Below are 11392 nucleotides of genomic sequence, written 5' to 3'. Positions count from 1 at the left end.
ATATAATGAAATCTTTTATGCTTTGTTTTAAAGATTGTACCTAAGATTGTACCTACATGCGTTAGAAGTGTCATGTTTATTCAACAGAAACATTATTCAGTACGATTACATATTCAATCCGCGCCCCAACCGCTCAGAGGCTCCTTCCGAAGTTGCCTTTGCAATTCTGCGAACATCTTCTATATGGCAGAGGTGACAGAATTAACGTGCATATGTCGAGACTTGTTATATCGTCACTCAATAACGCTCCATTTTAATAACCCGAAGGGTTTAAATCTCGCCTGTTCGGCGACCACATGTAGTCCTCCTCCTTCAGATACTTTAGTTATCCACGGCTGCACAACAGTTTGTAGAACATGCAAATAAACTTGTCTAGTGATGCGTTCGCTTTTTAAAGAAAGTACGGTGGCATGATGTCTCCGTCACTGAATATAAATGCTTAGAATAAACTGTGGCCGAAATTCTGCCTCGATTCACAATGGTTATATACTCTGAATCGTAAGCAACCCAGCGATAAAGATATATTGAAAGAATTAAGTCAAAATCGGTCGAATTTCGTCGTTTTCGTGCCCTTAAGGAGATTCTGTCGGTCTGTGTCTTTTAGTCTATGTGTCTATACCTAACTTTAGGTACATTTATGACATTCACCTTAGGTCCTCGGGAACAATTCGCGATATCGTATCACTTACATTAATTTTCTTTACTAACACTTTAATCGAAACGGAAGGATCATTAAAAATATACTTTTGAATGACAGTAATTAATTTTCTAGCTCGCACTGTTATTTCTCTGTTGTAGATTTTCCATTGCCCTATAATGGAACCTGCTCCTGCTTGTTCCACAGCAACACGCCCGCTGGCGACGTGCTACAGTGTCTATTTGAAATAATCTAACATCTAAGCTTTGGTACTGCGACAGTGACAGTAAGTCAGCGCGTTTTTCAGCTTATCCGAACTCCGAGCTGTTCATAACCTCTCTATGCGCCGAATGTATGTCCCGCCTCGCTATGAAGCATTCCTTCAGACGTCTAGCTTCCAGCATAAAACGAAGTACGTATGCCTCGATTCGAACGTAGACCTCAACGTGTCCTTGAAATTACGATGCAAATGCGTTACCATTAAACTATCTCGGGGACGAGTTACTCATAACGCAACAGTCGCTCAGCAACTGGCCGTCAAGTCATGAGTTAATAGAAGTTCATAGGATTATAGTGGTACAAATCTTTTAAATCTAAACCACTTAAAGCAAAACACGAACCTTTTGAAGAGTATTAAATTGTACTCGATGATACTTGATAGTAAATTACTTCTATATAGTGTTTTTACATCGGATAGATTAGCATAGCATATTCGCCACTTGGATGGATAAGCCACTAACAGAAATTATCAAAATCTTTCCAGAAGTTAAAATGTTGCTTTTAAATGTTGAAATATTAAAATGCACCAACAGGATTCCCAAGGTGGCAGTCGTTCGAGTTCCCTGTCGCCGGGCGTCTTCTACCGACGTCTACCCTTGTTTGGATCTTCAATAGCTGCAGGTCTTACAAGCTCTTCTTACAGATCATCATAAAGGCCTGATTTAAATACACGAGGGTAGAAAAACAGTTGTCGATTTTTTTTATCCCCATTACATTGTTTTCAACACGGTCATCCCTGGGGAGATTGTGGCTAACATAATGAGAAATATCGAATGGTTGTTCGAATGGCGCCATCGTTTACCGGCAGTCGGTCATCTACTCTTCCGCCACTTAGAAGCATTCTGACGATGACATTCATTGAAATACATGAACGTCGACATCACACTGATAATTAATATGCTTCTATAATCGCTCTACCAATAGGACGAATCAGGATATTATCGGATATCTGGTTACCTAGTCACTTAACAGCGTAGATTCAACTATTATACTGGTACTGCAGCCCCGTGAGATTTTCTGAAACGAAAATTCAGTACAAGCTTATATTGTCTTATTGAACGCGTATTGGCTTTTCCATCGGTTTACCTACAGGAAAATAAAGCTTACTTGTGAATATATAAAAGGGAAAGCCTAACTAAATTGTGCACTCACAACTTAACAGAAGGATGAACCAAGCACTCAAAGGCTATGGAACAGCATTGTAACAAAAAGTCTAAAAACTGGCATTGTGCAATACCCACTCTTGGTCACAGAGTTGTGACAATCAATAATACCAAACAAAATAGAGTAGAGGATTGGTGCTTTGTATTTGGGTTTTTTGTCATACGTTGTCTTTAAAAATATAAAATCCTCTCTAATAAGTCGTCTAATATAAGGGCCAGCCAAAAATAAATCACGAATTCCTTAGAACGAACGCAAACGCTAAAATCGGCGGTTTAATGCCAATGTATGACACCATACACAATTTAATTAAAACGATTTTAGTAGATTCTAGTTACTACTCACAGACTTCAATACAAGCTCATAGAGCGTATGAATACTTTTTTGTACATATCTTGAATGGTTCTTGGATTAGTCAAGAGTAGATCGCTGCAGTAGTTTCGAAATTCTTCCATAGATATATGGGTCGTGCGCTATTAGGCTGATATCGCTACGCTCAAAAACTATCAAAGAACTATACTTCGTTAAATAATGGTTCGTATACTTTAATTATATAATATTACTCTTCTTTCTCATTTATTAAAGTCAACGAACATGAGAAAAATACCCGAATTCCGCATTGGTTAAAATGGGTAATAAGGAAAAATCAAACAAACGAAATTCTGTTCACGTACAAGATGAGACCCGTGTTTTACGATGATGCTTGGCCAAATGCCATAGGCCTCGACCAAAGTTCACGAACAACCATCGTGCACAATTGAAAACTCGACTACGACCATGCGCAGCTAAAGCGGCCTAAGTCATATGCTATACACGCAAAATTGTTGTCAAGGCAGTCCAGTACTACGCGTGTAGTATCAACAACGGAATATTGTATACAAGTTCTCTTCCAGCAACACTTATCACATAAGGCCGAGTGAAATGTTTTTTACAACGAAAGAATAAACTATGTAAAAAGGGGACGAAAAAATCGAATGGTTTGTGGTGCCGTCAAGTCACGTTTATTTTTAGACAGTGCTATTTAGTGACTTGGATGTATGGTACCTCCCGATGTGTGGTTTATTGTTGTTGGCTGAGCTATTTTGTGCTCGGTGAAGTTCCAATTCCGTTGTTACTCGGCCAGCTTGTCATAAATGCTAAAATACTATCCGCGTTGTGGCACGCTGATAAGTTCTATCACTATAGAAAACGGTAAAGCTGTATGGCCTTGCCATAAATAAAAAGGAAAGCTCTTACAGAAATATAATTATCACCATGACCATATCCAGCTTCCTCGTTCCTGGTATCGATGTTGCATATTGCCATCAACGTGTGATAAAATCAAACGCAGTCATGATGCAACTCATTTAGTGGTGTATCTCACAAATAAAGATGATTCATGCTCCTATTACATACATTCCCCCTGCATTAATGCACTCAACTCAATCAGGTATTGCTGTCCTATTTTTTATCGTGAAAAAAACGAATTCGTTAACGAATTCGGTAGCCAAACGCATAGAAACAAACTGGCTTTCTCAAACGAACTAGTTCGTTCATTTTTACGACATCCTCTTAGAATTGCTCTAAGTATGATATAAGTATAGAAATCTTTACGAAAATTTCCATGAAAATTTGCCCCGTCCACTGAATTTGTGTTGTGAATACATTTCTGTCCAAATTAGAAGGCAAAATTAGAGGTACATAAACTACAGCAGAATAACTGTATTTCCAGATATGCTTTCTTTGAGACAGTCACATACATTCAAAAAACCGTAGCAAAAAATAAACAGCTCCAATTATAGCAGTTTCATACCAATAACATAGTTTATTGTTAAATATATGTATGTTTGCGTAATTTACATTGTAGTCAAGTTGATTTCTTTCCGTGTTGTTGCTACTATATGTAGTACATACGCAGATCAGTCACCTTGTTAGCTTTCATTAAATTTTCCGTAATGATTTTTATTCTTCTGTCCCTGTATTTTTCTCAATTCAGCCCACAGGGTTTTTTGCTGAAATAACACAAACTTTTTACGGCGCCTGTTTCATGAGATTCAAGTAATTACGGCTTTTCAGTGCATGCATTTTGGATCGTATCAGTCTAACGAGTCACCTACCTAAATTAAACAATTCACTCAAATGGATTTAACTTAGCTCAACAACTTTTGCAATGAATGTCTTCCGCGACTTATCTAGCGAACGCATTTTCATCTACATACTGCTGCCGTAAAAAAAGCGAATTGTTGTATCAGTCTGAAGCACAATATCAGTACATATTAGTTGAAATTAATTAAAATGAACAAAGAAACCCAAGAGATAATCAACAAATTACCACAAGTTATATGAAATCGAAAGTGTATAAAAAATAATATTAATAATGAACACAGGACCATCACAGTGGTATCGTCACCGTATGAATAATAATAAAGCTAACAGATAGGGCAGAAACAATAAAATAATAACAAAGAAGGTGTTGTTTAAAATCAAAATAATAATACTAAACTGAGAAATATTGTCAACTGTCTGTTCAGCTGAAGCAGCCCATGAGTAAGTTTGTTCGTTTACTGATGATTGAATGAGTTACCCTTATAACGCCCACTACTCGCCCACTTTTTGTGGTTTTCGCCTGCGGCATTGTTCTTTCCTGTTCGACGTCTCGTTCACAGTATAAAGCCATATCTTTCACCTCGGCCCAATCTCGATGCGCACACACGCTTTTCATTCACACGCTGTCCCTCACGTATTTTAGTTGCAACACCCGAGGTCGCTCCTTCTGTTTACATCTAACGAATTTATGCGGTGCCGTTCTTATCATTTTCTCCATTGGTTTTCGCTTTGCAATTGAGAGGCATACCGTGTCAATGCCAATGCAGAAACTCTGTTTTGGGTAGTTTTTGAGTCGATGATTTTTTCCCATTATCCTAGCTATACCTTCTGTTTTTCCTCTTATGTAACTGTACATTTGAATTTGTTATTTCTACGAATATGCACTTGTTTCAATGCAAGATTCTTAAGTTGCGTTCGCTGTCAGTGCTTTATTAATAGTTCTGCGTTAACAGGTCGTGTCCTAAAGTATTTTCAACAGTAACGTTTATCGCAAACTTTTTTTCGAATTGATTAGGCTGAATACGAACTATAATACACACGAACACGCACAGATAGACAATGAAGCCGTTTTAATGCGCCGATACACTCCTCCCACTATCTCCGATAGTTCCCACACCGTATTGTTAAATGTTGTCAACTGTGACTAAGCCCTGACCAGCTTAATAGATCATGTACTAAATCGATTTTTTTCGAAATACATAGTAGCATACAGTAGGAGAAGTATATCGCACTACAACATGCGCACCAATTACACCGAGTAAGCCAACTGGCGGAACCTACACTTTTAGTATTTTACCAATTGATACAAATACTCCGTCTTAGCGTCGGTTTGGATTTTAGAATAATTTGATATTACAACAGCACGTATGGATTTCCAAAAACGATTTGATTTTTTCTGTTTTGTTGATTTTTCAGTGTTCAGCTTTGGCACCCTTCACGCTACTTTAGATTTCATTTGCTCTCATTTACGAGTGCCAACACCCAGGCAATATATTTTAAGTTCTAATTTCACAGTACTCAGAATAAATTGAGATTTGTCTCTAGCAAGCTCTTAGTCGTAGTAGGTATGCGTTTGCGCGCCATTCTTAATACCTTAAGAAATCCGGCTCTTTCTGGTATAAAACTCCAGACCGATCACGGCGGAACCAGAAGATGCATCTTCGAAAGACAATCTAATATCAGCTGTGTTTGTAACCACATTGTGATTGTAAATCAATAAAGTCGGTGGTCCATGCTGTTGCCGGTCATAACTCACCTCTCACACAGCATAAGGGAAAATGGGTCAAAGGGAAAATTAGTAAAATGGGGCACAATAGGCCATTCCTAGAGATTCTGAGATTTGAATGTAAAGTTAAGAGGCCATCTTCAAAATGAAATTATGTATAGTTTGTAAGCTAATTCATGTAAGTTACGACGGTTACCCCTTTTTCGACCTCTTGTGCCTTGCTGCACTTCTTGGGCTTGTATACCCTGTGTGGATTTCTAGGTCCTTTAGCTTACTGTGAATTTAGAACGTAAGTCCGTTTAATTTTTTTGTATATGTGACCTATTCCAGCTAGACATCAATGATTACTACTAGAAAGTTATTTGGAACTCTAATTAGAGTCCCAAATAACTTTCTAATTTTAAATTTTATTAACAAATTTTTATTTAAAAAAAATTAAAGCGATTTGCAAGCGTTTTAGGCTTCCATATCAACTTAGTCTCAATTTATCTCTAGTTTTTAAGATACGAACACTATATAACGTATGGCAGTAAGGCAAGGTAAGAGGAATAACAAAAAAGGTGGTACTCGTCATACATATTTGAATTTTACAACGTTAAATGTTTATCGCTATCCGCTTATCGTCGTTACAGCTTTATCCATCCAGTATCAACGCGGCATGCTTGCTAATCACAAGTATCTGATCGCACAGACATCTTCAGACACAAACACCCCGTAGTTTTCCCTTCATGATTCCTTCCTGTTTGTTGGCTTTTGTTTCTTCTACGGTATTCGTACGTGCTTGACAAGGTACAATAGCCATATCAATGGGTATCATTATTTATCAAACAGTTTGCTCTAGGCAGTCAACCTAGTCTTTGAGCACACGCAAGTTCTGTCATGCCGTATGCTTTTTATGGATGTTAGTAAAATTGTATTATGTGGGCTACTGAGCACTTGTCAACCCTGTTGTAGCGGCAACCCGAAATGCATCGATAAGATTTCGCAGACCAAAGAGATAGTTCCCATCAGCTGTCTTCGTTGGAAACACATGTGCAAAGTCTATAAGTTTAACCGAGCATCGGAGTTCAACGGCATCATATACGAATAATATCGAGCTCGAATAGAATGAAAATCTCTTTTGAATTAAAAACCAATCCATAATTCGTTGTAATTCGTCAATAATCAATGGTACGCAGGCAGGATTAGCACTAGTGAACGTCTTGATAGCTTCAGGTACACTTTTCGGAGTTTGTTGTAGGCCGTAATCGGCGTCGTAGACGTGGCATATACCCTGCTCGAATACGCGCATACCCAATATCCTATATCCGATGTCCCACTGTGCTGGGTATTTGTTCATAGATTGCTCAATTTTCTCGACACTCGCTTCTGGGTCGTATGTCACTCGGCCAATTTTTATGTCAGCTATACACGGCTGTTGAAATCCTTTGCACAAATCCTCCAATTTTATATAACAGACGCTATTGTGATCGCCACCAGTAATCGCCACCGTAAAGTCGGTCTCGAATACGCCAAGGTATCGCGGCGTCAAATCACCGAGTTTATGTAACACCGGATCATCACATCTAGCCGAGTTGATGTTGTCCTCTTGGCACATCTTGCGGTGAAGTTCTAAGAACAGATAGAATTCGTGTTCCCGATTAGCTCGCACGTCGTTCGGCATCAAGGGTTTCAGGATCGAGCCGTCCTGATGACGCAGCATGCCCAGTTTAGTTTTGCCGTGGCCATGCCGATGTCCGGCTATTTGCTCGTTAAGTGGCATAGTGCTTCTTGGCAAGGGCATCGTTGTTGTTGTTACGCCACTGTGGCAGCCGTTGACGTTACTTTGGCTTACGAGTCTGTCAACTGCGTCGTGCTTGTTGCGGCTTGCAAAAACAGCGGTCGTCCCGGCAGCACCAGTGGCAGCAGGGATAACTGTTCTCTTCGTAGGCTCATTTTTCTGAGCCTTATTCAATAGCTGCTTCCACTCTGATTGTTTCTGCTTGTGCTCTTGCTCGTCCTGCGGAGGTAGATTTTCCGTCGTAGGTTCTTCAGAACTCGCAGGACTACCGGTGGTCGATTGGTCCGTTTCCCCTGATGCCGTTAAATTGGCGTAACGGGCTGTAGACCTGGAAGTGGCCACTCCATCAACGGCAGCAGCGACTGTAGTACTTGCTGGGTTCTTGTCGAGTTGCTCTTCCTGCTGACGTGCCGCGCTGGTGATGGCAGCACCAACGGTGCTATTCTCCACTGTCACAATAGACAGTGCCAGTGGTGTGGTACCGGTACTGGTTGTAGACGGCCGTTGCTGATAGTGCGACTGAGCTTGAACGTCACACGACGCCAGGTTGTTACCGTTGGTAGTGCTGTTGCTATTGAGGCGATGATGGCCGTTGCTGTCGCTGTCGACGTTGGAGATAGTGTTGGTGTCGGCGGCCGTCGTTGGCCTAAAAGAAAAAGCCGCTCTGAGTGCACGCTCCTTCTCCGCGGTGCCCGCGTGCTGCGGTCCGTTTGACGCCGTGGCGCCGCCGCCGACCACAGCCATGCGATAACGGTCAACAACATGCAGACTGCCCCCCCTCAGAAGCCGCCGTAGCAGCCAAACCCCATGAACTCATTTCACCGAAACGATTCTGTTCTTTCTACTCTCTCTCTCTCTCTCTCTTACATTTATATTCTGTTCAATCAGTACTCGCCTATTATTACCACCGTAGATTCGCCTTTGTTCACTTGTCTTTGCTGTTGTTGATGCGGTTGTTGTTGTTGTCATTCAACCAACGTTGCACAAGCTGTAGTATACACAGTACACAGGTGGGTAGCACTCGGAACAACCTAATAGACAGTAAGTCAATCGGATGCACTTAACAGACAACAGCAACAACAACAACAACAACAGTAGCAACAACTATTAATAAATCGACCAGTATCCTCTTTATAGATGATGATTCTCTCCCTCCGGTCTTCTATGACAATCAAGAGTAGACGTAAAATACCCCTGTCTAAACGTGAATATCAGTTTCGGCGTTGTGACAGAGAGATAATTGTACGGTACACGCACAATCCGACGAACCCTCAAACATAGAGGGGGAAGGGTGATCAGCCGTGTGAGACCGCAGATGAGACGTGGCAAGCACAATATCCATGAGCCGTCGGTTCAGCAGTGACAATCAGTCCGCAACAGTCGCTTAAGGAGAGTGACGATTAGTAACGCAGTCAAACAGAATGAGAGAAGGATGACCGAGGCTCTAGCAAGAAAGGGTTATCGGGCAAGATGTTATGGGTCCTATTATTATGTAAGGATTACTGTGTTACTCATATCGTTTAAAAGAAGAAGCGTCTATCACATTTTGATGACTGGAGAAGTCAAATGGTTCGGGGACAGACGAGTAGTTAGGTTGACGGCACTTATTTGCCCGCTGCGCTATATATACTAAACAGGCGGCCCAATGCATCCAATACTGACAGCTTCCTCAGGAGGAGTTTCCTGTGGCATCTAAGCCTTCGTTCAATCCTGGTTCACTTGACGGACATTCGACAGCGATGCCCGCTGATCAGTTTCAAATAGTATAAAACTTAATCAAAAATCACTTAAAAACGTTTTGCATGTCTATTCGTTTGCTGGTTATCTTCTGTTCTGAAAGTAGACGATAACGAATGACCGTGATAATGTCAGCACAACTGAGCGAAAAGGATGACGGTTACCCACTGTCGCTTAGAACAGTCAGTTCAGAATTATGAAGGCAATTATTCCTTGCATCTCTCCCCCAGATGTCGATAGAATTTCATTTCCCGAGCAACGGATCAAGCTGTTTTCGTAGAAAACGTAACATGCTGATCGAACTAATTCACTGCCTGATTAGCTCTTTTAACCAAATAATCAGCTAACGTAAAAGAGCCATGAAAATAGCTGGTGGTAAACGTGAATTGGTTGGTGTCAGTTCGCATTCAATTTTTCACTGAAAATGAATACTTTGAGATCGCTAGCGAATTCTCTCAACAGCATACTTTAACAACACTAGCACCACGGCCGGATCAAATATATAGTGTCAGTATCAGACTGTGACGATTTGCTTTACCTATGCCATAGCTACGTTACTATTAGCTATCGGCTGCACGGAATGACAACTGATTTGAAAACCACCATTCTTATTACAAGTGTTGTCATCAATAACCGCACTGAGTACTATAATAGCATGATTCATCATGAGATTGAAGTGCATGAGTGCACTTCCACTGCCTCGTAAGACTGTGTACAAACAGCTCGCCCGGCCCAATTAAGCTAGTCTGAGCCTTCTTGATTCTTTATGTGTCAAAATGTCGTCGACCACGGTAAACTATTAATTAACCGATGGACAGGCAACAGTGACGACGGCAGCCGTTGCAACCGTGGACGAAGCAAACTCGCCCACAACTAAACAATAATGGCAGTAGCACGCACTTCCATCACATAAAGCAGAGCACTATAGCGACGACCACCAAGAACATTATCGCCGGTGGTCGGATTCGAAATGTACACGCGACTCGGATGAGTAAACCACCGAGCGGCAATGATGGTGGTTATAAAGACGTCTCAACCGCGAGCTGCTATCGTAAACGGCGTAAACGGTCACAACAGGGAAGAAAGCATATCTTATAAAACGAAAGGAAAGGAGACAGACAAAATAAGACGCAGACTCTCGTAGAAAACTCACAAACAGAAATGAAAAGCAAATTGCTGACACGCACTAGATACTATTATGCTAGTCTGTCCCGCCGTTGATAGACAGAGCCGCATTGCATGACAATGTCATCAAGGCCTAATTATCTCCAGAAAAAAAGGAAATGTTAGATCGAGCACTTTCACAGCTACAGTGATTACAGGCGAGTTATGATACATTTTGAATAACGATTTAAGTTTCTCCTACTGATCCGGATGATAAGTAAACTCTGACAACGAGCGTAATTCCAGGAAAAAATAGGAATCGCAAGCATCGTTTTTTATCAGATAGAAAACAATCAAAATAAAATATAACGCTCCGCTGAGATCTTTTGTAGCGTCGCGTCAGCAGCAGCAGTGACAGCGGCAAATCCATATGCCAGATAAGACGACGGGTGTACCACCCGATCCTATCTGTCCTATCGGATCGAATAGGATTTAGCATTGGCAGAAGATAACATGAAGGGTAAAATTGTTGCAGCGAGAGCGACTGTACGCCGTGTCTCACGTGTTGTCCCAGTCGAATAGAGCATTGTCGTCATCAAATTTCTCACTGGCACAAAAATAACCGGCTAAAAAGAGAGGAATACCTTTTCTACTAGAATACAGCTTTCGATAAAACGCCACCATTTTTTTCATCATAGAGTCTTTATAGCGGCGCGAACGCCTTCTAATAGCAAAATGAGAGAACCGGCGTACACAGTTTGTTCCCGCAACTCCCAAGGCAAATGCTGTGCGTTACTGCCACGTGCGACGTAATTAGCAAGGACGCGGCGAAATGCTGCTTCCAACAGAATAATATTGCTGTTTCTACTATGCCGATTGTACA

General features: G+C 41.1%; 2 protein-coding genes and 1 long non-coding RNA gene across 10 annotated transcripts in view; 1 reads left to right on the top strand and 2 right to left on the bottom strand.

The window, feature by feature from the left end:
* LOC147756882 (uncharacterized) overlaps positions 1-6252 on the top strand; it is a 12234-nt gene extending 5982 nt beyond the window's left edge. For 4 of the 5 annotated variants that reach the window (XR_015324446.1, XR_015324445.1, XR_015324443.1 and 1 more), the window contains 2 exons: positions 799-1049; positions 1450-6252. This is a non-coding gene — a long non-coding RNA (uncharacterized LOC147756882). Of the gene's footprint in view, positions 1-798; positions 1050-1400 lie in introns of all 5 variants that reach the window. The other variant, XR_015324444.1, reaches the window with a different exon arrangement.
* LOC111247505 (uncharacterized) overlaps positions 1-11392 on the bottom strand; it is a 44438-nt gene that overhangs the window by 30012 nt on the left and 3034 nt on the right. The window lies entirely within an intron of this gene.
* Positions 3853-10534, bottom strand: LOC111247506 (uncharacterized). Of its 2 annotated transcripts, XM_086984481.1 has the most exons (2): positions 8564-10534; positions 3853-8314 (listed from the first exon to the last, which is right to left on the bottom strand). In XM_086984481.1, exons 1-2 carry the CDS (start codon positions 8635-8637, stop codon positions 6814-6816), a joined length of 1575 nt encoding a protein of 524 aa, XP_086840607.1. In that variant the 5' UTR covers positions 8638-10534; the 3' UTR covers positions 3853-6813. The 2 variants fall into 2 exon arrangements, with proteins under 2 accessions (XP_086840607.1, XP_022654228.1); XM_022798493.2 differs by having other exon boundaries at positions 3853-10534.

This window comes from Varroa destructor, unplaced genomic scaffold (assembly GCF_002443255.2).
Source record: "Varroa destructor unplaced genomic scaffold, Vdes_3.0 BEIS01000003.1, whole genome shotgun sequence".
Lineage (NCBI taxonomy): Eukaryota > Metazoa > Arthropoda > Arachnida > Mesostigmata > Varroidae > Varroa > Varroa destructor.
This window is presented reverse-complemented; position numbering and strand designations above follow the sequence as displayed.

Excerpts from the sequence above, each read along its gene's own strand:
- LOC111247506 (XM_022798493.2), bottom strand. The coding sequence starts at position 8,412 with ATGGCTGTGGTCGGCGGCGGCGCCACGGCGTCAAACGGACCGCAGCAC.